This window comes from Sander vitreus, chromosome 12 (assembly GCF_031162955.1).
Source record: "Sander vitreus isolate 19-12246 chromosome 12, sanVit1, whole genome shotgun sequence".
Lineage (NCBI taxonomy): Eukaryota > Metazoa > Chordata > Actinopteri > Perciformes > Percidae > Sander > Sander vitreus.
In genome coordinates, this window is record NC_135866.1 from 26,961,735 (window position 1) to 26,988,780 (window position 27,046).

At 41.2% G+C, this 27,046-nt stretch overlaps 1 protein-coding gene across 2 annotated transcripts in view; it reads left to right on the forward strand.

The window, feature by feature from the left end:
• Window positions 1-27,046, forward strand: part of LOC144527088 (xenotropic and polytropic retrovirus receptor 1 homolog) — a 48,025-nt gene that overhangs the window by 20,579 nt on the left and 400 nt on the right. The window contains exons 3-16 of one of the 2 annotated variants that reach the window (XR_013502791.1): window positions 8,062-8,163; window positions 8,318-8,541; window positions 9,184-9,333; window positions 9,770-9,853; window positions 10,750-10,831; window positions 11,352-11,441; window positions 11,744-11,841; window positions 12,079-12,258; window positions 13,493-13,658; window positions 13,758-13,949; window positions 14,731-14,897; window positions 15,022-15,161; window positions 15,321-15,542; window positions 15,632-16,232. Coding sequence is in view for 1 of the 2 variants with exons in the window: in XM_078264958.1 (XP_078121084.1) it covers window positions 8,062-8,163; window positions 8,318-8,541; window positions 9,184-9,333; window positions 9,770-9,853; window positions 10,750-10,831; window positions 11,352-11,441; window positions 11,744-11,841; window positions 12,079-12,258; window positions 13,493-13,658; window positions 13,758-13,949; window positions 14,731-14,897; window positions 15,022-15,161; window positions 15,321-15,542; window positions 15,632-15,686 (1,952 nt within the window). In the remaining variant the exon portion in view is untranslated. Of the gene's footprint in view, window positions 1-8,061; window positions 8,164-8,317; window positions 8,542-9,183; window positions 9,334-9,769; window positions 9,854-10,749; window positions 10,832-11,351; window positions 11,442-11,743; window positions 11,842-12,078; window positions 12,259-13,492; window positions 13,659-13,757; window positions 13,950-14,730; window positions 14,898-15,021; window positions 15,162-15,320; window positions 15,543-15,631; window positions 19,861-27,046 lie in introns of those variants that run through there. The other variant, XM_078264958.1, reaches the window with a different exon arrangement.

Sequence of the window (27,046 nt, forward strand, 5' to 3'; positions counted from 1 at the left end):
AGCTGAATTGGTCAGCAGCGACAAAACTATATATATATATATATATATATATATATATATATATATAAAAAGACACCATGGTAGCAGACACAATCAGACTAGTAGAAAATAAGAAAGAGGAAGGTCAGCATTATATATGTCTGGTGTATAAAATGGCTGTATCCTCACTGCCCTTCATATTCATAAAATTACCAGTGGAAACAATGGTGCTGTGTCTCAATCCGCGCACTTGCCATTTTGAGTCCCCAGTGCGTTCACACTGTCGAAAGTATAGCAAAATGCAGTGCACTACGAGTACCCGGATGATGCACTCATACAGTCAAAAAGATGAGTGTGGAACGCTGCACCATTCTCACCCTCAACGGTCGCCATCTTTGTTACATACTACGTAAGCGACGGGATCACCAACGTGTTTTCAAACTTGTGAAAATGGCGGGCTAGGAAGCTGCAGCAGTTGCGATTGAAACGGCCAACACGGAAGTATTTTCCATGGTATTAGACAATGGGTCTGACACTATCCCTATATATGGCTCTATGATATCTACAGGAGTCTCTAGTCACATGTTGTTATCTACTGTGATTCACAGGCTCTTCCATTCTCATCTTCTGGCTAATGAATAAATCCTCCCGTTTGTTCTCACACTGTCATCAACAACAAACACTATTGATCACTATTGAAAATGATTGGGGATTAGTAAGTCCTGCAAACATCTGAAGAAATTAGTTTTTTTTTTTGGTAAGGAAAAAGGATTGACTTCCTCCTTAAATTCTGGTGTATTGGTGTAACTTTTTCAGTGTCTTCTCAGCTGTATGGCTTGATCCCAAAATTATAAAACTAGTTCTGCACTTAGAATACCCGTGCTAATAGACAGCAAGAGCACTGCCAGACCTATCTTCACAGTGCTGTGGAGTAATTTCTGTTGGCATTTCTTTGAAGGAACACGCCAACTTATTGGGACTTCGTCTTATTCACCGTATCCCCCAGAGTTAGATAAGTCCATACATACCCTTCTCATCTCCGTGCGTGTTGTAACTCTGTTACTGTTAGAAATGTACATAAACAAACTGATTTAGGAGACAAAGAAATTTGAGAGAAGCGGGGAGATTGTAGAGATGTTATGTTATTATATCAATCCCACAAACCATCTATCACTTCACTTATCCCTCCAGCTTGTTCCATGGCCTCCCTAATGATCGGCCTACCTTTTTCTTTAGTTCACTCTCTTTCCATTACTGCCTCTCCATGTTTATCTCTCCTTCTCCATGTGACTGACTTTATCAGCTGTTCCGTTCGGCTTTAGTTTTTAGCAACGGTATCAGTGAGTGCTTGCACAACAATGGAAGACAGATTGATATTAAAAAGTCAATTGAAAATTCCAGCAGTTGTAGTGATACAACTTTTACAGAAGCTGAGGAGTAGACTGAAGAGAGATGACAGCTTTGGATAAAACCTGAGGCAATGATCATTTACTGTGGACGTTTTTTGTTTTGACATCAAGCTGCAATTACTCTAAGTCTCATCTACTGGATTTTGAAGTAGTAATACTGTATGCATAATTGACTGGAATGAAGTTTGAAAAGAACCACGACTCAGAGAAAATGTTCAACTGTGCATCATAACATAAAGAATACACAGGATTTCGGGGCGCCATTGTAGCTCACCTGGTTGAGTGTGCGCCCCATGTACTAAGGCTCAGTCCTTACCGCAGCGGCCCCGGTTTGAATATGACGGAGCAACGGTGGAATCCAACTACACAGGTCTATGTTGTACGTAAGGGGTAGGCGGATGAAGGAATGAATATATCAAACCTGACTAACATGACTCTATGTTTTATAAAACAAATAAAGCTTAATAGTTTATTAAAGTTTGATAATTGGGCCTGTCATGACATATTTATGGCAGGTTATGTTGTCTTGGTTAATGTCAAGTTGTCATTACAAAGACATCAACGGGTTGTACGGTCTTGCTTAATATCAAGTTGTCATAACACAGAGATTGTTGTCTTCGTTAATGTCAAGTTGTTATGACAAAGACATCTCGGACAATGCTAAAAGTGTCATAATTTACCGAATGACACGTAATGACATGAATAATGGCATGAATACTCAAAATGAGTCCTTCATGTTCATGACAGGTGTCATGTCATAATAATGACTGTGTCATGTCAGTCTTATGCACACCCCTTCAAATAAAGTGTTACCAATTTCTCATTTACCTCCGATTCTATCTAGCCACACAGTTTTGGGTTAATGCGGGCACATTATGAAATTTCATTCTCCACTCCAACACAATGGAGGTGAAAGTCTGTAATGTTCAAAGCGTTGAAAATTAGAATTTTAAAAATGCAGCAGCTACTTGTCATTCCACAAGCGTGGACACTGTGAACAGGATTAACAGGAACAGGGAATAGTTCCTGATTAAAAAATGTTGACAGCATGTGTTATCCACAGTAATGGGGACACTGGAAGAGAGGAAACGTAATGTTTTAATGCTCTGGGGTCTCATTTATAAAACTGTGCGTAGGATCCTTACTAAAAGTATATGTACGCCCAAAAGCCAAAAATGGCGTACACCAAAAAAAAAAATTCAGATTTATAAAACCGTGTAACACACGGTTTTATAAATCATAAAACCGTTAAAAATCACAGATTACCCACAAGTGTGCGTACGTGAATCAGCCTCTTATCCCGCCCTGTACACGCCTATTTTTAACCAAAAATAGTCAATGCAAAGCCCCTCGTGAATGCTCTGAATCTGTATGTTAATGACCCTGGCAGTTGTTCTTTCGTTATGCCGCATCATGCTGAATCATGCCCACTGGCGAGGAAAAAGCAAAAAAACTTCTCAGACGCTGGTGAATTGCTGCAAATTGAATTATAAATTCGGCCTGTTCTCGTACAGTGTAGGGAAACCTGATGTATAAACTACCTTTTATTAATAATACCATCCAAAACAGCAGGCATTACGGCACCCAGGGACAGCTTCGATATACCAGACCTATATGATAAGATTTAACAAAACTATATATTATAGGCTATCCAAACAAGCCTTAGTGATAAAGTTGAAGATTGTATATAATATTTATATAAAACACTCAGCTGTCTGACATTTCCCTCTGGAAACAGCTGGTTTCCCCCAGAGTGGCGAGGACCTGTATTTGGACCGGGATGGCACGGTTCCTGCGCGTTGCCCTCTCTACTGGACCCAATTCAGTACATAGATCCAAGAGCTCAGCTTTAGGGAATCTAAATCGGCATATTAGCCAGTCATCATCATGGTCCCTGAAGTCCCTTTTTCTCCTGATTCTTCCATTGGGGGTTAGTCCTCCTGCAGGGCCAGCAGTGCCATCATGCAGCATTACGCACTGGGGTCACCGCAGTATTTATATGTTTACAACATATTGTGATTGAGATACAATTTGAAGACGAAAGTCTAACAGGCAAACACACTTTTCTTGATGCAGGTTTTGTCACTAACAGTATTAAAGTTGGACTGATAACGAGGACATTAAGTGTAACGATTGCGCGAGAGCTTAACGGCTATATTTCCAGACTTGGACATTTGATGATATATGCACAGTATTTAAAAAAAGAGGTTTGGTTATTTACACTGTGTTCTGCAGTTATCTAATGCTAGGGTGTTTGTTGCTATGCTGTATTCCATGCAGTCGGGCGATCTCCTCCTCTTGCGCTCCGTAGCAGACAATGTGACGGTGAGACAGCGCCGATTAAACATTAATAACACATTTTTATTAAAGATTTGAGTCGGATTTTACAAGGTGTTTATGGAACAAGTATCACTCAGTACAAGCGCAAATAACACTGTTGGATTTAATCTTCATGGTAACATGGATGATATGCAGTGAAAAAATGTGCGTGAGGCATCAATACTTGAACATATTACGAATAATCGTTATTCCCATTTACTTTCTGCAGTCTGACTTCAGTTCACCACCTCACCATCTGCGTCGTCAATTCCCATTTCGTCTCCAAAATGTGCGTACGCATGGGTCAGAGTTTGCGTGGAGGACCGCACATTCTCCCGTCAAGTTTTTTTTTTTTTTTTTTTTTTTATAAATCACAACCTTTGCGTGGGAAGTGGTGTACGCACATTTTCAGCCCTGTTTTGTGTGCACGCCACATTTATAAATGAGACCCCTGAACACTACAAATGAGATTCCATGTGCGTCCAGTGTATTGAGGTGGACGCAGAAAATCTCAGAGAAAGATATCTCAAAAAAAAAAAAAAATCTATCTGCATGGCCACTAGAGGTAAGAGAGAAAATGTGTGTTATCATGTTTTTAGCCTGTCTTGTCTGTCCGCCCTGATGGCCGTTAGCACACCTCTGCTGCACTGGCTGGCTTCCAAGTGTGAATGTGTGTAACTGTGAGAGTAAAGCAGGGTGTTGCTGAAAAATAGAGCTAAAAAACATCAATTGTCAAATGGAAAGTGTAGCCTATTACCGACAGACAGACATGTCATGATGATAATAATTATTATAATCATGATGACATGAGCCAGGACACAGAGAAAAGAGCAGAATAAGGCCAAAAAAGGATAAGGAGATTACTGTAGTCTGACTGTGGCTATTTGTGTGGTTGTGCACTGGTGAGAGAGAGAGAGGGGGGGGGAGGTAGTGGTTGGGACACTCCAATTTAGTTAATTTGGTGTCTTGTCTAAAAGCAGCCAGTCTGAAACACAGTGAATCACTGAGTCTGCAAAGTCTGACTCAAAACCACCTGCCCGGTCTGTTGTTGGGTTGTTGACGTGACAGTGGGTACAAGTTAGCGGTTGGACACGCAGGTTCTCTGTGACCATTTTTGATGGAAATTACAGGACTCTGTTCTGGTAAAAGGAGTTCAACTTTTTTAGCATGGTATTTGGGATACAAGTAAATATAACATTGATTATCAACATAATTCCCCAAAACAACTTAAAGAGGACAAAACAGAGGCTGTCACGTCACTTGTAAAACAGTCCTAAACTTTGATGGGAAACTTGATCCCGTGCAATTTTCAAAAGATTGTTTTTCTAAACTTTGTTTGGCTTATCTGTCTAATTTGTCTTACTATTGCAGTTCCTGTTCAAAACACGCCCGTTCACAATGGGCCGCTTGCTTGGCATCCTGTATCGCTGCTTGCAGCTTTCTTCAGAACCATTGTACCCCAAAATAACTCTCAGAAGGCCCCCAAAGCACTTAATATGCATATGAAATGTTACTGGTTACGTTGCAGATTCAGAGTTTACAAAATACAAAAAATATCACAATTAAATTATGAGGCATTTTATTCATATTAACTATCCAGCATTACATCCAAGTTGAAAGCTCCACCTTGAACAGACATGAAGTAACTTTAAGTACATTATGCTGATATAATGCCTCTCTTTTCACTAGAAGTAAACATTTGAATGCAGGACTTTTACCGTGCGGAAAAAAAACATTTTGAATACTTTCCCAGTTAGAGAACGGGTGAAAAGTAAAGCAATACGCTGTTTGCCTGGCGCCCCCAAATCATTATATTATTATATTGAACATTTCAGTTAATCTAGTCTCACCACAATTTATAATTTTGTCTGTTTAGTCTAACTGATTTCACAGAAGATTTTATCTGATATATGTTGTCATTATCTGATTAAAAAAACAAAAAAACGCATAAGCCTACTGACGTTATCTTCACTTGTCACGCAGCTGTCCTGCCGTTATTACAGACGTGAAGCAATCACGTCACATTTAATAAATCAGTGGATACATTTTCTTGTGCATTATCTCCTGTGTAATGATTTACTTTTTCCTATAAAAAATGTGATCCATTTGGTCCGATAACATTTCGAAAGTTTTGAAGAGCTGCACGATTTTAAAACCATTTAATCCCCATTCAAAATTAGCGGCACCTTTAACTAGAAGTAGCCGGAGGTCTCTAGTGCGCCTGCTGTATGGGCTGCACAGTGCAGAAGCAGTCCCGATCATCCAGGTAATTTTTTGGCTCCATGATGGCTCCATGATGGCTCCATGATGGCTCCATGATGGCTCCATGCGCCACTGAGCAACTCCGCCTCGGGTGCTGTATCCAGTTCTTATTATATACATCCATGGGGGCGACATTTTGTTTCAGAACAACAACAAAAACACAAAACAAAATGATATGAAACGAAAAAAGAAAACTATGGCCCAGGCTTGTTTATTGTTTTGCTGTTTTTTCAAAGTACGAGAGCGTTATTAAAGTTTATTTAGGTAGGGACAGATACAAAAAAAACATAGATAAGCTTAAACAGTCATCTGATGTACCGGTATGTATCATAGTGTTTTTAGCGGAAGCTAATTCACGACACTTATCCCTAGTAGGGCTTTTGGTTAAAAAAATAAAAATACAGATTAACATTATTCAAAAATAAGAGAGAGATGAAATAAAATGGAATGAAATGAAAAAGGAAATAAAGTATACAGACAGTTTTTTTTTTTTAAGGTGGCTAATGTTGGGATACATTTCAAGTGGTCTGGCAGAGAGTTAAATAATTGTGCCTCTTTTACTGAAAAGGCAGTTTGGGCAAATGATGTTCTACGGAAAGGGATACTACAATTATTTTAACGTTACGTTATCAACGCTGCTCGGGTGGTGGATCTGGTACCACTTTGCTGTCTTGTTATTGTTTTGCGAAGGGGTGGGGGAGCAGTGTTATTTAGGCCAATGTAACAAAATGCAGGGAGATAAAATTAGCAAAACTTAAAATCTTATGTTTGCTTAGAATTTGGCAGTGGCGCTACCTTATTCTCTTCTTGTCCAGGACTTTCAAGGCTCGGTTATAAAGACACTCGATGGTCTTAATTGATGACTGCTGAGCTTGGGACAGTGTGGCTAAGCCATAAGATGTGTGAGAGAATCATAGAAATTCATTGCAGATGGATGATCCAGCTGATGTAGCAACATTGTAGCAATACAATTCACCGCGCAATCTGATGATCATTTCAAACTGCCATACAGTCTGACATAGTTTGCCATAAATGTTATTAGACCTTGCACAGTGTGACATGCAGTAAACGTACACGGTCGTTGTTGTTACACAGTTCAAAGACAATATTTTCAAAATGGAATGAAGATGACATTTTCATGTATCAGCATCTTCACACTGTATTCATGTTGCCTTAGTCAAGGAGACACCTACACTGTATTAGTGTTGGATAAAATGATTTATGAAAAGGAAGTATGCAAACGGCATGACAGTTGTAATTCATATGCATTATATACGTCAAAAGTGTTGAAGGGTTAAAAAATTAAAGTGTTCATAGAAAACAAGAGAATCCAGCTTTTGGAACTCATTGTCAGAGCTGGATGCCCTGCTGCTGTCTCACTGCTCCACCTGCTGGCCAGAGCAGGACAGTACGGGGGTTTGCTGCACAGAAACATGATGGAGATTTACATTCTCACACTCGATCCTCCATCCCCACTTATCCTTGTTCTGCCTTTGCTGTCCTCTCCTCACCTTCCCCTTTCTGCCCTCGTGTTTATTTTCCATCTACATTCAGGTCCAATAAAGTGGTTTCAGTAGTAGGGCTGGGACCATATGCTTTTGTCCCAATTTGATTCTTTCACTATACATGGGTGCCGATTGGATTTGTATTGCGATTTTCATTTATCGCGATTCTAGAAGTACTGCGATTCGATAGTACTGAGTATTGCCATTTTCTTTTCCTTCTTTAACAAATAATACACTTCTAGAGACAAGATATCTTGAGACCTTTCTAAAAACGAATTGTTTTCTAAACAGCATGCACATCACATGTCAGTCAGTCTGACATTTGTCATTTGTAAAGAAGTACATCACATGGATTTTCTGTTTTGCTGGAAACGGATATGATGTCGTGGCCGTCGGCGGTACCGTATGAACAGAAAATATTTAGGTCAATCATTGGTAAAGAAATAAAAAATGATCGATTCTGGGGGAAATAATTGATTTAATAAAATAAATAAATCGCGATACATCCCCCACCCCTACTAATTAGTGCTGCGTCTCCACTCTGTTCTGGAATGCTCACTAATCTGACAACTGTCATCTCCCCGCAGTCACAGACGAGGATACGGTTAAGAGGTACTATGCCAAGTTTGAGGAGAAGTTCTTCCAGACATGTGAAAAAGAACTGGCCAAGATCAACACCTTCTACTCTGGTAATGATTTACTACTCTGTACACACACACAGTCATATACCTACTGTAAGAGCTAGAAATCACTCATTCAGATACAGCTGTGACAGTCTGTTGTGCTCATTATCCTACAGAGGCTTTCTATCTTTAAATCTCTTTCGTTCTCCTCCCGATTCAGAAAAGCTGGCTGAGGCTCAGCGGCGATTCGCCACGCTGCAGAACGAGCTGCAGTCCTCATTGGACGCCCAGAGGGAGAGCTGGGCTAACGGGCGGGGCCTGCGGAAGAGGAAGACGGTGTTCGCCCTGTCGCAGCAGGAGCGATGCAAACACAGAAACATAAAGGACCTGCAGCTGGCCTTCTCCGAGTTCTACCTCAGCCTCATACTGCTGCAGAACTATCAGGTGCTGTTCACACGCTCAAACTACATCTCAACCCGCAGACACATTCACCCAACAGACAATTTCCCAGTCTCCCTATAAAGATTGTATTAGTTTATTTGACGGGGGGCAATGCTGATCGTGCAAAAGAAACAAAAGCTGGAAATGAAACTTAGCCTAAAAGGCTCATATACATTTGTTGTCCCTGGCAAGATGTGAAAAACGCACCCTAAAAATAGTAACAAAATGAATTGTTAATTGTAAAAAAATGAATCCTTAAGAGGGTGTGGTAATGATTAAATGAAGGAGCTGGTAGATTTGCTTCACTTACCAGCCGAAAGAAAACATAGGTAATCTTTGGAATGGTTAGTAGAGTTTGACCATTCACTAGCCATTTGGCTGGTGGACGAAAAAGTTCATTTTGAACCCTGATTATATGTGTAGAATAAGCCACTATTATATGTATATTATCATTATTTCAGCCTTTTGTCATGTTTAGGTAACTTCTAGTTTCACATCTTTCATGAGCAGTGGTTAACTAGTTAGTTTTGACAGGTTTGACTCTTCTTTCATTAAACATCTCTCTCTCTCTCTCTCTCTCTCTCTCTTTCTCTCTCTCTCTCTCTCTGTGTGTCTCTGTCTCTCTCTGTGTCTCTGTCTCTGTAGAACCTGAACTTCACAGGTTTCAGGAAGATCCTGAAGAAGCATGATAAGATTTTGGAGACGTCGAGGGGGGCTGACTGGAGGGTGGTCCATGTTGAAGTGGCTCCATTTTACACATGCAAGAAAATCACACAGCTCATCTCTGAGACCGAGGTGCACACACACGTGTAGATATTCATGTAAACGTGCTGAAATTCAGACAGTGATTTAACTTGGGCCATGTTCAGCCCCGAGACAACATAGCAAAGCGTTTATTTCAATGGAAACGGGGGTGTGTTGTGTTAGCACGCTGCCTTTTGAATACGGCAGGATTTGTACACATCACTGCTGATTGAGTAGCACCTCTGACATGGCAACTGGGGCTGCATTTGGCTAGCTGATATTGCAAGACGATTTAAAAAATATATATATTGTGCAGCCCTAATACCAACCAAACGAGAGAAGATGTACCGTAAAGGTGGTCTATAAGTAAACTCATTATTATTATTATTATTATTATTATTATTATTATTATTATTATGAACATTATCAATATAATAGCAGTTAGAAAGAGAGCAAACCCCACAAATTCTCTCTCTGTGTCTCTCAGGCGTTGGTCACAACAGAGCTGGAAGGTGGCGACAGGCAGAGGGCCATGAAGAGGCTGAGGGTTCCTCCCCTGGGAGCTGCACAGGTCAGACACACACACACACACACACACACACACACACACACACGCTAGGGATCGACCGATACTATTTCAAGGCCGATACCAATTATTAGTAGTTAATGAAACCAATAACCGATATTTGGTACCGATATGCATATACAGTGAAAATGATGATCTTTTAGATTTTGGAATGTTACAAACTCCAACACAAAACTTAGTTTAAATGCTTTTATCAGTTATTTAATAAATGAGAAACTTTCAACATAACACCCAGTAACAGAGAGTCAGATAGTGTTGTGGGCGGGACATTGAGTCAGACTCATTGGTGAGTGAAACCGAAGCAGAGGGACAGACAGAGCTTTAGCCGCGCCAAAGTAGACCACTTTTTAATTCATTAGCTTTATCGGTTATCAGGCAAATAAAACGCTGATACAGATCATTTGCAAATTGCCAAAAAACGACCCGATAATCGGTCTATCCTTAACACACACACACACACACACACACACACACACACACACACACACACACACGCGCTCCTGTTGTCCTTTTATTGCACAAAGTCAAACTTTCACCCACAGAAAGTTTCCTTTGGTAACAGATGTCAACAAAGTGCGTGGCCAGATGCCCTATTTAACTTTTCTTGTGATTGTGGCCGGGTTAGCTCAGTTGGTAGAGCGGGCGCACGTATGTAGAGGTTTCCTCCTCGAAGCAGCGGCCAGGGGTTCGACTCTGACCTGCAGCCCTTTGCTGCATGTCTTTCCCCCTCTCTCTCCCCTTTCATGTCTTCATCTGTTCTGTCAAAATAAAGGCCTAAAAATGTCCAAACAAACTTGTCTTGTGATTTATGAACCAACTCTATTGTCATGCTCTGAGGGGGTTGACTGTGTCTGTCTGTCTGTCTGTCTGTCTGCCTACAGCCTGCTCCTGCTTGGACCACCTTTAGAGTCGGGCTTTACTGTGGCGTATTCCTCGTCTTAATAGTCACTGTGGTCATTACAGGTAACCCATACATACAGTACATACACACGCACACATACAATTCATGCGATTCAACAATTGTTACATAAATTGTATATGTAAGAGCATAGAATATTTTTAGATTTGAAGGTATGACACAGTTTTACTTCCTGGAAAAATAACTGTCACAGTGTCCAGGCCAGAAAATATACAGCACTTGCATCGATCACAACGGAACACACTGTAGTTTCAGGGTCATAACCTATTTATGTCTTTTGCATTGTGGATACTGTTTTACAATACTTCAGAAGAATGAAGGAATAATTAAGCTTTTTTTTCTCTCTCTCTGCCTGTTACTTTGTTTGATTTGTGCAAATAAATAAAAGTCAAACTATCCTCTCCAGTTGGCAACAGCACAATCATTATCAATATAGCAGTACAAGACTGGGCAAAATCATGTCGTATCATGTTAAGTTGTTACTGAATGATCTTGTGTAAGTGTTCTCACTCTCCTTCTCTGGTTTTGCACACCTTTTCCATTTTTCCCTCTACCTGTCACTAGGGGCTGTGGTGACAGGAGAAGTTGATGTTTGGCCTATGGTCAGGATCTACAGAGGAGGCTTCCTGTTAATAGAATTCCTCTTCCTGTTAGGTACACACACACACACACATACAATACGATGCCAAGTTTGGGACTCAGGTTTCCGTACATTCAGTTCAGGACATGGAAGGGAGAAAGGAAAACAAGCCTTGTTGTATCCCAATAATACATGAAAAACGTATACTAACTGCAATGGTAATGTTACATAAATTACAGTTTCAGTTATCAATTTATACTGCACGTACACACACACGCTCATGTTTCCCTACCACCAACGTTTGAATGGTTTCCCGTTCAAAGTAAGAGCGCAAACAACGTGAAGTCAATATCAGTCCTGTTTTTCTATCTTCCAGGCATCAACACCTACGGCTGGAGGCAGGCGGGGGTTAACCATGTACTCATATTTGAACTCAACCCCAGAAACAACCTGTCACATCAACATCTGTTTGAGGTCTAAGCACACACATGCAAACATTCTGTCTATCAAAATGAGATGGATATAATAACTTATAATGTAACCAGGAGCATGGCAATCACTTGTTCTCTACATGAGTCAATATGCTGGATTTGTGGATTTGCTCAATATTTGTCTTTATGGATTTCAGACATTTCTCCATGCTGATGGATGTTGTGACTGAATTTGTGTGTGTGTGTGTGTGTGTGTGTGTGTGTGTGTGTGTGTGTGCAGATTGCAGGTCTGTTGGGGGTGCTGTGGTGCGTCAGCCTGCTGTGCTGTCTCTTCAGTGGTAGCATCCTGGTACCAATGCAGGCTAACCCTCTGGCTCTCTACGGCCTCTTCCTCCTCTTCCTCATCAACCCCTTCAAGACCTGCTACTACAAGTCCCGCTTCTGGCTGCTCAAACTCTTGGTAGCGTCACTCGGTTACAAACCACACAGTCGTCCCGTTTGTTTCTGTCACCACCGTTCATCTTTTGTGCGACCGCACAGTATATTTGATGCAGTAAATTATCTTCATTGTAGTTGACAAAGATGTTTGAAGTGTTTGACCGTTTGAAATATCTACTATTTGGCATTTCTAGGAAAAAAGTTGCTCTATTTTGCATCTAAGTTCTGAGTGTTTTGGCTGAGCAACAACGATAGAAATAGAGCTCCAGACTTACTTTTTCCCATAGGTTGCACTGGTGCGTCTACATTTTTTTCATTTAGGTGCACCAGCACATCATTTAAAGATTATCTTTGGGCTTTTCACTTTATTAGATAGTGACAGTGGATAGACAAGAAAGTGGGGAGAGAGAGAAGGGACGACATGCAGCAAAGGGCCGCCGGTCGGACCCAATCCCGGGCCACTTCAAAGGACTCAGCCTACATGGGGCGCACACTCTACTGGGCGAGCTAGAGGTCGCCCCCCCAGCACATAATTTCGGTGTACCCAAAAAACAGCTGCATTAAATTAAGTATATAAATATATCTATATATGTATATACAATAAAGGTGCAAGTACATGTTTTTTTCTTTATTTAAATCACTGCACAAACAAGAAATCGCAATAACCTAAATTGTTTTTAAGAAAAAAACGTGAAAAGAGCAGATGATCTAGGATTTAAAATTGGTAAAATATATTTGTATTATATGCAGTGTTACATATTATTATTTCTGACTCCTCACTGCCTGGCGCTGAAACGCTGTGGGGAGGGGGGGGCTGCTCTGCTAGCCACACACCGGATTTCAAGATTCAAGATTTTTTTATTTGCCATTTGTACATACACCAAACAGTCCAGGCACGTATCGGAATTCTTGTGCAGGCTCTTTGAGTCAAGAAAGGCAATAAGGGCCCAGTAAAAGATTATACAAGGTAAATAAATTAAAATAAAATGTTTCAATAGTGTGACAGCAGGTCTTCAGGCCCTACCGATATGCAGAACTAAAAAAAGTGTGATTTAAGAAATCTATTTTGGTCATCATTGAGAAAGGTTCAGATGCCAGTTTAGTCCATCGCAACACCCGAAATAAAGCGCAAACGCAAAAAAGAAATGGATGTAGTCCACTTTGTGAGAACATACTAATGATCGCTTCAGGTCAGGATTCTGCAGCGACACTGCTAATAGCTCTGACACGGTCCTCTCTGGCCCTTTCTTTCACAGTTTCGAGTGGTGACCGCTCCGTTTCATCGGGTTGGCTTTGCAGACTTCTGGCTGGCGGACCAGTTGAACTCTCTGGGTGTGGTTCTGATGGATCTGGAGTACATGATCTGCTTCTACAGTTTTGAACTGGACTGGAAAAAACACGATGGACTCATCAGCAGTAAAGGTGAGACTGAACAATTGAAGGCTGTAAAGACCCTGATCCAATGGCGATGGACCCACACCTCGTCATGACCACTCTGTATCTGCATGCCGCTCTCTGCAGGTGACGTGTGTAATTCCTACTCCTATGGGGTCCGTGCGGTGATCCAGTGTCTTCCTGCTTGGTTCCGATTCGTCCAGTGTCTGCGACGTTACCGTGACTCCAAACGGGCCTTCCCTCACCTGGTTAACGCTGGGAAATACTCCACTTCCTTCTTTGTTGTCACCTTTGCTGCCCTATACAGCACACATAAAGGTAGAATGGAGACTCAAATACACTACACATCTTTGTTGTATTTCATGCACAGATCGCACCAGGTTTTTATAGGAAACTGACCTTTATTAGAGACAGACCTTTTTTATATTTTTCCATAACTTAGTAAAAGGTCTCCCTGTTTTCTGCTCTGCTCCTGTCTTACGGTTTTTATTGCATCCCTGTTTCTCTGTTGTCTTTATAAATGATCAGTCATGTCATACACACCTTGAAAAATGGCGCGCAATGCATGGGAATGAATTACAATAGAAATATATTTGAATATGTCTATAAGTCGCTAAGAGGGTCTGAAAAGTCGCCAAATCTAGCGAGAAAGTTGCCAAGTTGGCAACACTGTCCGCAACGTTAACTGCTGAGGCTTCATGATTTCCCAAACTAAGGAGCGAAATCACAAAACGTGCCTTGCGTTAATCACACGTTAAAAAAATGAGTGGCCTCAAAAGGAATTTGCGTGAACTCATTATTAACGCATCCATCTTGACAGCCCTAGTTATTGCCTTAAAGAAAAAGGATATTTTCCAGGCCATTGTATATTTAGTATAGAGCAGCTGTTCCTGAAGATTTGATTAAATAATTCATCACGGTCGTGCACATGCAGTATTTTGCTTCTCTCCTCAAAGGGAAAAATAGAGGTGTCTGGGTTATTAGAAAACACGTTTCCATTTTTAAATCTACTGATCTGATGCTCACCTTCTCTCTCTCTCTCTCTCTCTCTCTCTCTCTCCCTCCCTCCCTCCCTCCCTCTCTCCCTCTCCCTCCTCAGCTGCAAAGCACGCTGACACCCAGATCTTCCTCTACTTGTATATCGGCTGTTTAGTGGTCAGCTCGTGTTACACACTGATCTGGGATCTGAAGATGGACTGGGGCCTGTTTGACCGCAACGCAGGAGAGAATACCTTTCTGAGAGAGGAGATAGTCTACCCACATAAGGTATTTCTCCACACAGGGAGGAACCTGTGTTGGAGGAGAATGGCTGATCCAGTGGTTTGATCCTTTCAAAATGAGTCCCTGAGAATATACTCATAACTGTCGTGTTCTCCGTCTCTCCCTCCAGGCCTATTACTACAGTGCCATAGTGGAAGATGTGCTGTTGCGCTTTTCATGGACTTTAACGCTGTCCCTCAGCACAGTCCCTGGGTGGCACAACATCTCTGACATACTGGCGACTGTACTGGCCCCAATGGAGGTCTTTAGGTACACACAATCTTTCTTTATCTTTTCTATGACTGCTGATACAGTATGTGATGAAGAGGGTGTTGACCATTGTCATTCACTATTGTTAGAATCTTTAATATGTGAAGTACAGCATATGAGTAAAACTGGCCACTGACAGTCGATGTTTCTTCCTCGCAGACGTTTTGTGTGGAACTTCTTTCGATTGGAGAACGAACACCTGAATAACTGTGGTGAGTTCAGGGCCGTCAGGGACATCAGTGTGGCTCCGCTCAATGCTGACGACCAGACACTGCTGGAGCAGATGATGGACCAGGAGGACGGAGTCCGGAACCGGCAGGGCAAGAAGAGCTGGAAGAGGAGCTACAGCATGAGTCTACGCAGGCCGCGACTGGCCTCACAGTGAGTCTCATTAGCAACAGCATGCTAACCTGTTCTGTAACGATACATAGTGTGAGTCAATACTGTAAACACTCTTTTTCTTATTTCAGGTCCAAGACCCGTGACACCAAGGTTTTGATAGAGGACACCGATGATGACTCCTGACATCAGGCCACGCCCCTCGCCTGGGTCCAGAATTTATTCAAAGGAGGAACCTCCACCTCCTAATCAAGGAATCACCCAGCGAGTCGGGCGTTGAACTCTCAGCCAAGGAAGGGTTTTTAAAACTCATGCCTACGTAATCCTTTCTCCGATGCATGAGCCGCTGCACGGGTTCAGAACTATTTCAAGGGAGGAGCTTTCACCTCTTGAAGAAACAACCCAGCAACATGGCCATCAAACTCCTACTCCTACCTTCAATAATAATCAGGGGTAGGCGTATCACTTAAACTCTACCTTACCCAAGCAGTGGGTGAAAAACTTCCCTCCCTGTCATCCACAGCCACCCACAGGTGGACTATTTAACTAAACCCACTCCTCAGCCGTTGCTTGGGCTCTTTCCTAAAAGCCTCAGCCTAGCATGAACAACGCAGCTAAACGGAATGCAAGCCGATCGCCCTGACAGGAAGTGTCCCCGCTCCCTCTCGGTGCCACGCCGCTCCCACACAGGGAGAAGCCGACTTCGAGCCCACTGCTAATGAGGACCAAAAGGTTTTTTTTCCCCCTCACCTTTTAGCTATTAGTCTCCGCCTACACCACACCTTAAAAGATCTCGCGTCAACTTGTAATTTAGACTTCAAAATGAACCTAAAGCCCCCTTTTTTTTCCCCAATAAGAGAAAAGAAAGGATTGAAAAGTGTCCTCCTTTTCTCCTTTCAGCGACTTTTTAGGCCTTGTGAACCTTCTTCCTGACCGCTTGGCGAACAGACTATGCTGACAAACATTTGGTAACGCCAATCAGTCAGTGGCTTGACTCCCTCACTCTTCAGCTTGCCCCTTCAAATCATCACAGAGCTGCCTACCTGCACCTTACATGCTTTAGAAACACACACAGAAACATGCACTTTGTAGAAGTGAAATGGAGTGGAATGCCTATTGTGTGTTCACACAACACTTGAACGTGAATCTTTTTGAGACCCTGGGAAGAAACCGCAACATACGCGTAAAATAGACTAGTGATTATTTATAACCGTGGTTGTAAATATGAGACGGACCAAAGTGGGAGGTGGCGTGAAAATATTCCGAAAATATCAAATGCTCCATAATAAAAATAAAAAAAGTGCTGAGTTCAGACTGCATCGAGCAGCGCTGGAATGACTGTTCAGCCTTGAAGCTGAGTGGGAAACTTTACTTTTGTTTCCGGAAAAATATGAAGATCACCTTAATCATCCTGCGGTAACTCCAACAGTCACCCCATGTGGAAAAAATAAATCTTCCATTTGGAAATGGTTTTACTGAATGTATGCCAACGTATTTATGTATGTATGAGTGGGAGAGATGCCTAAATACCACCCATCTAGGCCAATCAGTTTTTGGAAACTTAAAATAAGAGTTGAGATGAGTTCCAAGGAATTTCTATTTTGTCCCCTGAAATCTGGATTCAAGACTGATTGACTGAATTTTTGGTTTATGAAAAAGTAAAACTGGTTCATTGAAACGTGATTATGAAAAGGGGGAGGTCACCTGTCTATCACATACTGCTCAACCTGTCACAATCAAAAGATAAATAGATGTAGTCTGAATGAAGTGGCTCTTCCAGCTGGTTTGGTGGTGAAGGACCCATGTGTGAGTGAATCTGATTGGCTGTGTTTTACACTGAGGAGATGCATGCTGGTGTAACTCAGGTTCCATAAACATTCCAATATGGTTTTAACACTTTAACAGACAAGGTTGGTTGAAGTAAATAACATGTTTGTCTCGAGACAAAGTCGTTTTAATATATCTGTATGTTCAGTGTGTAATTGTACTATTCAACCCCTTTTTTGTGAGTCTACCGTAAATTTACAAATATCGGCTCTGGCCTTTATTACCTCAATCGCAGAGAGGTCCAGGCCTTTGTTCCTAAATTCCCGTTTCACAATTAATGCAAACTCAAAACTTCCCTGTTTACCTGTCGTCTAGATACATTTCCACAGCACCAATTCCATCAGCGATCCAACAGTTCTGTCACGCTCACCGATCTGCTTCTCCTTTCTAACAGAAATAATGTTGTCATTCAACAATGGCCTGAATATTACTTCCAGTCCTTTTCCTTGACCATTTTTGCTGACTGCTGTTACTCTACCATCAATGAATCTCAACGTCCTGCAGAATAACACATTACATTTAAAGTAATCCAGCCTTCCACTTATTGATGGGCTTTTAATGTGAAAACGTCTACAGAAAGTTTTGCGTTTCATTGATGGCAGCTTGACATTGTTTAGAGCAGCAGAGGGGAATTAGCTCTGTATAAATGTGCATTATTATTATACTTACTTTACCATGTAGAGCCATTGTTGTATTTTCCCCAGCCTTTTTTTTGTTCACACTGGCCATTATTTGATTTTGTATGAGAAATTACGGTAACCTTTAACGGCTGGACGTTAAGGGACTTGCTGGGGTTTTGGTGTGGTTTTGTTTCCATAGTTTTACAAAGTCTCGGTCAGTAATAGGTTACACACAATTACCATCACATCATCTGCATATTGGCAAACTCATTTCAGAGCGCAAAGCCCGACATAAGTGTCTTTGCTAGCTTAAGACCGACGCAGTTGTCAAATCCCCGTCCAGCACCCGCGTCGTTTAAATAGCAAATGCACCTGCGCCCATCTGTGCGCCCATGGGCGTGCTGGTCTTACAGGGAGGTGAGTTCAGGTGCATTCTGGGCATATTGTAATCTCGAGGCAGCGGAAAGTGATGGCGCCATTGACCAACAAAAACCTGGTCTGAAGTCAATAACGCAGCATTTCATTATTTTAACGCCTGCTTCACCTCGTAGAGTTTTGGTGGCATAGTGCTCGTGCCATATATGATCTGCTCGCGTGCTTTCACTTCATGCACGAGCAGATCAGTTTCTTCTCCTGAAAATCTCTCCTTCCTGCTCAGCAAATCCTCCATCATAATAGAAATGTGCCATTGTACAAACGCGCCTGGCTTTTAAATGGATATAGGGGATGACACTCTGCATGTTACGCAAGTACAACCCTTTTGAACCGTGCACCTGGCGCACGGATCCTTTTTTCGACCGTTAAACTTGCAAAAGTGGATTCGTACACGCCCTGCGTTCTTCACGCTTCACGCCGTGCACTTAGATCATTAAAATAGGGCCCATTATGTCATTGTGGCCACACTGGAGAACCCTAACCCTAACTTTGCTACCTAAACATGAGAGCTACAAATTAAAACCATCTTCTGTTGTTTAATAAGACAGGTAGTTGTGATTACACTGGAGAAAATGTTTTTCTAAATGTTTCTTAAAGAGCGAAGATATTCATTTTGTTGCTTCTTTTTTTTTGCTTTTTTACATTCCCAAAGTGTTGGACATTATGCAGTGTGTCGCTGGTTAGTCCAGCATCCGCTTATCTTGTTGTCTTAAACAAATCTGTTAGAAATGTGGTTTAGTTGAGGAGGTTCTGTCAAGGTTTTATGTTCTTCTACTCTTGTTTTTTATTAATCAGCTATTTAACACAAACCATTCTGTTTCCTCCTTTTTTCAAGGAGTTTGTGAATAGGTTATGGATGCTATTTGGAGTGGATCAGAGTGACTGACTTCTAAAATACTTCAGGAAGCTCTGATTGAAGTCACGTGCCAGTGAGCAATAAGTCCCTCAATGATTATGTGCACTTTAATGCCAAACTAATTTTCTTTCTCCTTTTCTTTGTCATTGTGAAAGCCGTCTCTGTCGCTCAGACTTGAGGAAGCTACATGGCATTTTAGTTCTAGTAGAGTTTTAGTGTTCATCATCTTGTTTTAGTGACTCTTTCTGGAGCTTGCTAAGATATAGTGTAGGACAGACATTTGAGGACTGAGATATGTGACGCATCAGTGTTTTTTAAACACTGGAATCTGTTTCATTTGGATCTCTCCAACACGACATTATGCACTATTTTCAGTTCAGTCAGAGCTCTAGCTAGCAAGGATAGCATAGCTGTTTCCAGTTTAGCTATTTAAACATGTCAGTTGAAAGAGCAAATCATTTGTTAACTATACTTTTATTTTGTAAGTATTTTGTGTTGGACAGGCTTCTTTCGCCAAGTTTGATTTAGATCTGTCAGAGCTGAGTGAACTGAACTCTCACTATTGTGAAGGTTTTTAATCTTCAGTGTAAATTTGAGAAATAACCTATTTTTTTGTAATGACCACTGTCGTCTCTTACTGTATGCTTACATTTCTATGACCTCATTCTTTCTTATTGTTACATGTATTGGGTGTTTGACAATATATGACATTTTACATTATTTAGAACATTGTAAGCCATTAGTTATTTATATATATATATAAAATGTCTCAGAATAGTAGAGAAGATGCAATATTTGATAGGTCTACAAGTTACTTCTTAATAGCAAAAATACAAAACAAGCAATAGAGAGGTTTTAAGTGGTACCTATCTTAGTTTGGCTGACAGGATGCTGGTTGGCTGAGGCAGCACGTCTTGCACTGCTTGCATTTCCAATATAATAGTTTTACAGTAGGAATAATCACACTTCCTAGTACACACCAAAGGTGGATCCTTCACTTAAAAATGTGGAACTCTTAGCCGTATCATCTGTGCTGGTTGCAGAAGTCTACAAAGATTCAAACACAGCAGTCCATTTTTTTTTTTTTTTAACCTTGTTATCTTGATAATAATTTGATTGATAATTCAAGGCCGATACAGATTATTAATAGTTAATGAAACCGATGGGCGATATTTGGAACCGATATGCATATACAGTGAAAATGAAAATCCTTAAGTAAAAATGAAGGTCTGTGCAGCTCAAATTTCACTTAGTCTTGCGTTTAGCAGTAAAATAGGCAGCTGAGTTTTTCTACTTTGCCTTCTTCTGCACACTCAGGGTATGTGTCTCTTTTACACACCCACATGGGAATATATGGGTATATCTTTTTAATCGGTTAACATTTCTACACGCTTTGAAATGAGGGCGTTGCCTTCCCCACTTTCAGTTTTCTGAAATGTCCGTGCAGCAGACACACTCATTCCATCCCAAAATGAAAAAGCCCAGTTTAGTTTTGTGATCTTAAATGCAGTGCTTTTGTTCAGGGCTTTTATTTTGTTTTCATGTTGACCCGTTACTTTAGAAGATTATTATAAAGCCATTCCTGTGTTAAAAACAGCATGTTCCACAGTGACAGGAGATTTGAACTCAGGACACGTGAGCGCATTTGCACCGTAGTTTTCCAATTCACAAGCAACACGAAAGCCTCCTGACTTCAGCCCCGTCTTTTTGTTATCAGCCCTTATTTGTACGAATGTACCAGTTGAAAGCCCCCCACTCCACGAATGTATTTGTTTCTGACATGAATGACGCCAAAGCTTAGCAAAGGAACCTCTAGAAAATGATTGTTTTCAATTCTTTTTATTTATTTATTTTTGTTAAAATTGGTACAATGCCAAATAGCATGATCTCTCAAAACGTAATGTGTTCCTTTTAATCCCAGAGCCGAGGCTGATGGTGTTTCATCTTTAACTAATGATTCTCTAACTAATGATTCTCAAACTCTGAACATTTTAACACTTCAGCTGCCGGCAGGCTGACCGTGTTGTTTGAAATCGTTAATCCTATTTATTTATTTTATTTTTCTACATTCCAGACGATGACTCAGGCTACGTAACTTTCCATTGCTACATATTGGTTTTAAAAACAAATATCTTTTGCTACGTTTAGACCTCACATTCACACTGCTCTGACGTTTCAGAGCCCCTAAACCGGAGACATTTAAAAAAACGTCTGACCCCATTTTGGTTTGAAATCGGGGTTGTGTTAGCCTGACAAGCCAGACCCACATCAAGATGTCGGGTCTGGGAACTCACCATTGGCAGGGCTCAATCCGAGGGGCGGGATAAACGGTTGTCTTTCAAATTCCCTCTGCACTCATAGCCAACCAGAGCAAAGCTAGTTGATTGATTTACTTTTTCCGTATCCGATCGGCAAAACTCCAAACACATCTTCCTTTTTTAAGAATGACTTCAGTGCTTAACTCCAAGTCTTCCAGAGTCGCGGCTAAAGCCGATTCCAAATACCGCTGTTCGCCAGCAGCAGCAGCAGCCATCTTCTTTGTTTTCAAGTAGCAGGGAAATCACGCAGAACTGTCGCAACTCTGCCGTCTTATGTTAAGCCCGCCCACCGACTCTATGCACGATGTGATTGGCCTGACCAGAATTTGGTTTTCCATCTTGCAAGCCAACATAGAGTTGCTAGACTGACCCTGGCTGCAAATTACATTTGCTGCCACTAGGGCGCGTCTAGATTTCTAGGGTTGTGTTGCGTCTCAACAGCCGCAAACGGAGACCTTTGGCTAATGTTTCGCCGCCTGATAGGGTCATGACGTCTTTAGTTCTCTGAGACTAAGCTACTAACGTTACCATGGCAACTGCCAGCAATGGGTGGAGTCTACACGCTGCATCCTGTTCACCCCGGCACACGCACATGCCCAGTATGCCAGAACGATGATGAGATATGCAGTTTGGGCGTGTTAGTTTAAACAGAGATTAGTTCAACTGGAGCTAAAAAAAAATATGTGTATGCACGGAGATCGCTTTTGGCTCAAAACTCTGCTTAAAAACCAAAACGTAGCAATGTAAATGTAGCCTCACACTCCCATTACACACGAACACCACACTGCTTTAATGTTGACATGTTTGAGACTGTGACAGACAGGTGAATCCCCTTTTTTTTTCCCCCAGAAGTCAATCAAAGGAAATCCCCGTGTGGAGGGGTAGGGCTGGGTACTCCTCCTCAATGCTGTTTTGGTATCCTTAGTACACATTATCAAAAGTTAGCATAAATAATCTGGTTAGATCTGTGATCTTGTTTACTGTGATCTGTAATTTGTTCAGATTCATATTCCAACCAAAGTTATGTTAGTTTTAGACTTTTAATGAAGCCACGGTTATAGAACGTGTGCTTGTGTTCAGACAACATTCAACACTTAAAAAAATATGGCTTCTTTTGTCAAATGAAAGAAGGAAAAAAAAAACTGTTGCGTTGAAAACCATGTTTGTATTTTCTCAGAGTAATGTACCGAAATCCCGGGAACATATCGGCACTTTGGTCGGAACAAATTCAAACGATACCCAGCCCTAGTCGAGAGTGGCGGGGATATGCTGGACCAAACAGAAGTTCTTTGAAAATGTCTTAGAAATGTTTCAATATAACTGTCAACAACAAGCTGATGTTCTAACATTTCACATTCGTACCAGTTGATTTTGACTCAAGTCTCGTCAGTCGCTTCACCACAAAGCTACTCATTGGGCCTCATGCAGTAATGTTTTCTTATTCTCATCCTAAACTTCTCTGGCTTTTTTTCGTTTAAGGTTTTGTCATGCAAGTGTTCCAAGTCATAGTCACTAAACGCAAACTTGTTGTAAAATCGCTGGTTTTTAACTTGATGAATGTCACTTGAGATGCGCTTTTGTGAGATGGGATCATCAATGTTATCAACGGCCCTGAAATTGCCATCTAAGTCTGCCTGTTCCACAAGTCCTGCTGTCAGAAATCAGCAGACAAAAACATTTCCAATTGAGCAGTGTCAGCAGTTGTGTTAAACGACCCGAAACAATAAAAGTCTTAATAGTGCTGCAGACAGACGTGCCATCACAGCAGCACCATATTGTCACAAAAGTAAAGAGGGAATGGTTTGACAACGTTTTTATTTATTTTTATTTTTATAAAGACCAGGACCTGTATAAGGACCCTGATTGAGAGATGAAATATGTCAATATTTTTATTTTATTTTTTTAAACTGTAATTTGGCAAGCCATGAGGCTCATATGGTCAACAGGATATTCATTTTCAGTTACATTTTAATTGTTTTAAAATTTTTATTTGAGTTGATTTTGGTGTCGTCCTTAAACTCCAAATGCATTCAGGTTAAACCAGTATGACTCTTACTTCAAATGTGTTTTCCCCCCTCCCTCTGTGGAGTAGGGTTGGGTACCGAAACCCGGTTCCACAATGGAACCGGTTTGTACGCCACCGGTAGGAATCAGACCGGATTAGAACGCAAATTTTGGTTCCACTTAATGTGTCGACTGAAATATTTTCCCTCTGTCTCTCGGAAACGGACGTAAAAATATCCCACTTTCTCTGTAGTCTACCGTTAGCTAGCTACCTGTAAATGTAGGCTACTTTTCAAATGCCATATTTTCCCTCTGGGCTCACCAAAACGGACCTAAAAGCATATTAACCATTCAACTGCACGTGATCGCTGGTAAACATATTAACACTTTTTCAGTTTTTCAAGAATCGGTTTAGGAATCGGAATCGTTTTAAAAGTAGCGGTTAGGCATCGGAATCGTAAAAATCCAAAACAATACCCAACCCTGCTGTGGAGAGAGACGGAGTCTGGACCACAATGCATTTTGTTTCAAACTTAAATTGGTGAATTCAACAAGTTCTCTTAAATCGCTTGTACGTGCCACTTAAAAACAAATCTGTTCATACGGGTGGTCCCTTCATGAGGCCCAGTGTGTCTCCTCTAGAGTTAATGGATGCACCATTAACCAGAGCGACTTGCTTGGTTTTTCATATGTCCATTGGCGAGCAGTTATGGAAGACGTGTAATTCTGTAGTGACGCAGTCTCAGGATTGAGTGGTATGATTGGATGCCAAGTGCTAATGTTGACAGCAGACAGTTATGCAGATTACTACAGAGAAAGCAACACAGCTGGCAGCTTTAAGACCCACCAGATCTGTGCGCGTCAATAAGAAAAACAGGGTTGTTACTGAAGCTTGAGCTGTTTCCCATGGCAACACTGTCCACTCTTCAGATCCAAGACGTCCCAGCTGCTGGTGTTGATGCAAACACAGACTGTAAAAAAAAAGATGGAGGACACGTCTCCACTTAACTCCCACTGTACCAAAGTGAAGCCAAAATATCCCGGATGCAGGCGCTGCCATCTTGTAATTTTGAAGCCCGAGTCTGCGCAGTAGTGATCAGGCGGTAGAGGCGCGGCATCAAAGTCCCTCCCATACACCCGCCTGACCAATCGCGAGTCAATCTCAGCTGTCAAATCATGACATTTTACCCCATTTTTAATGAAATATCTGATAAAAAAAACCAAACTTATCAGAACAATGAAGCCACCAGGGGGCGATCCAGATGTTTTGGCTTCACTTATACGGTCTATGCATCAACACCTGGTTGCAAACCTCTCCAAGGCTTTTTCTCAAGTGAAGGGTTGTGAATTGTGATCTTTGGTGTTTAGTGATTTCCCCCCCCATGACCTGTGAGGATACTGTGTGTCCTCCAATCTGTTTGGACCACCTGTTGGCCGCCAGTTCTGTCGTATACACACCAGTCATCATCTTTAAGTACTCACTAAACCTCTGGGCCTGGAGCATGGAGCCTCTCAGAGGATGAGAGTCCAGGAAAATGATTTCATTTAGACACAAAGCCATGCTGTAAAGTCGATTTGAAAAAAGAGTAATTTGTTCTAATCAACAGCTGAGACGCTTGATAAATCTAAGATGCTCCATGCTCACTGGCCCAAAGCTTTCTCTGTGTGGAACATAGAGTACGTTGTGAGAAACAAACCTGGGTCAAAATTCTCTGACAACCAGGTAGTTTAAGACGAGTTCAAACTAGAATAAAATGGAGCCAAAAAAAAAACATAAATGTGACAGACATTTTCTGGTTAGTCTCCATGGACCGGAACCAGTAGGTTTTTATGATTAAGAGACTGAAAGAGAGCATTTTGTTCCACGTTCTGACCCCACTACGGTGTGACCCAGAGCTGTTGATTATACAATACATTATATATTGATGAATATATTGACTAGAAACATTGTATAATCGTGACTGTGCTGTGGGTGTTGTCTTGTATGTACAGTAGCAGCGTGATGCTACAGAGGTGCCTGGTTCACCGACCCCTGTTACAGTTTTTCAGTAAAAACGGAGCTCAAAGAGGTGTTTGTGACTGGGAGTCTTATTTTTGTTCTCCAACTAACACTGGTGTTTGTGTCCGTCTACAGGAACCTCACCATTCAGATGAATTTTATTTAGATTATTTTAAAGTAACACATATGAGAGATTACATGGTATTAGGATTTAGAGAAACATTTTGGGATTTGAGATGCTAATCGGCATATATTCAGCATTGTAAAAATTTGACCATTCTTGTGCAAAAAGGGACAGGTCATCAGTGTTAAACCTAATCTTTTTGTCGAGACAGAAAAAGCCTCTCAAACTCGCAGATGATACTGTAATGACTATATAACATAACATAAACAGTTTACCCCGGGCAGGGGCACTGTAACCAGCAGCCGCGAACCGGGCAAATGGGCACCGTCAATGTATGTCCACTGTTTTTTTTGGCCACTTCAGGCTCAGATTATTATTCTAAGTGTCTGACAACAGTATAGAAAGGATCCTTACAGAGATACACCTTTTTAGTTAGAGTAAAATCCTTTTTTTTTTTTTAACCAGATACAGCCCGAAATCACCATCGCCTAACTCACCAGACTCCATGTAAATAAACAGTACTTTTAGCGTGTATAGAGCCAGCATATTTTCACATGTAAATGGGTGAATTAAGGGTTTATTTTAACCAAACCTGAGTGGTGATTGTTGGAGCAGTGGATAACGAACCAAGACGGCTTTTGACAGTTTTATGTTGTTTCTGTCGACTTTGAATGAAGTGTGTTTTACGGCGATAAAATTACTGTTTATTTAAATGGAGTCCAGTGGGTTCGGTGATAGTGATGTTGGTGAAGTTTTTTTTTTTTTTAAACAAAAAGGATCTTACTCCTTTTAACAAAAAGGTCTCTCTGTAGGGATCATTTCCATAATGTTGTCAGACAAGCACTTTTAGTGGACATAAATTGAAAGGTTCATAATTGCCCATTGACGTTATATTGCAGCTTGTTTCGTTGTCTTTCTTAATAGTGGACCAATTTCAAAAATTGCTGTTCCCATCAGTCACTTAGACACAAAAACATGGGAAAATATATAATAGGGTCCAGGTTGGAAAAAAAACGAAGTTACCCTTTAAATTGGATTTGGCCTGCTGATTAAGCTGTAGACGGGTATGTTTCATTTATATTTGGGTGGAAGCAGAACTCTCAGAGAAATGCATCTTAAAACGTGCAAATAAGACCCAAACTATCCTACTGGCATATTGGTTTCTATAGTGGCTGAACTGGCCCTTTAACTTTCCAACAAAACAATGACCCAAAGGCTTTGCTCCACATTGTTTAGCTTAATTTAGGGGCCCAGCCAAAGCCTGGCCTGACTGCAGTTGAAAACACCGGTGCATTTAGGAAGATTTGAGCTGCAAAAATGAATCGATTAGTTGTCAACTATTAAATTAATCGCCAACTATTTT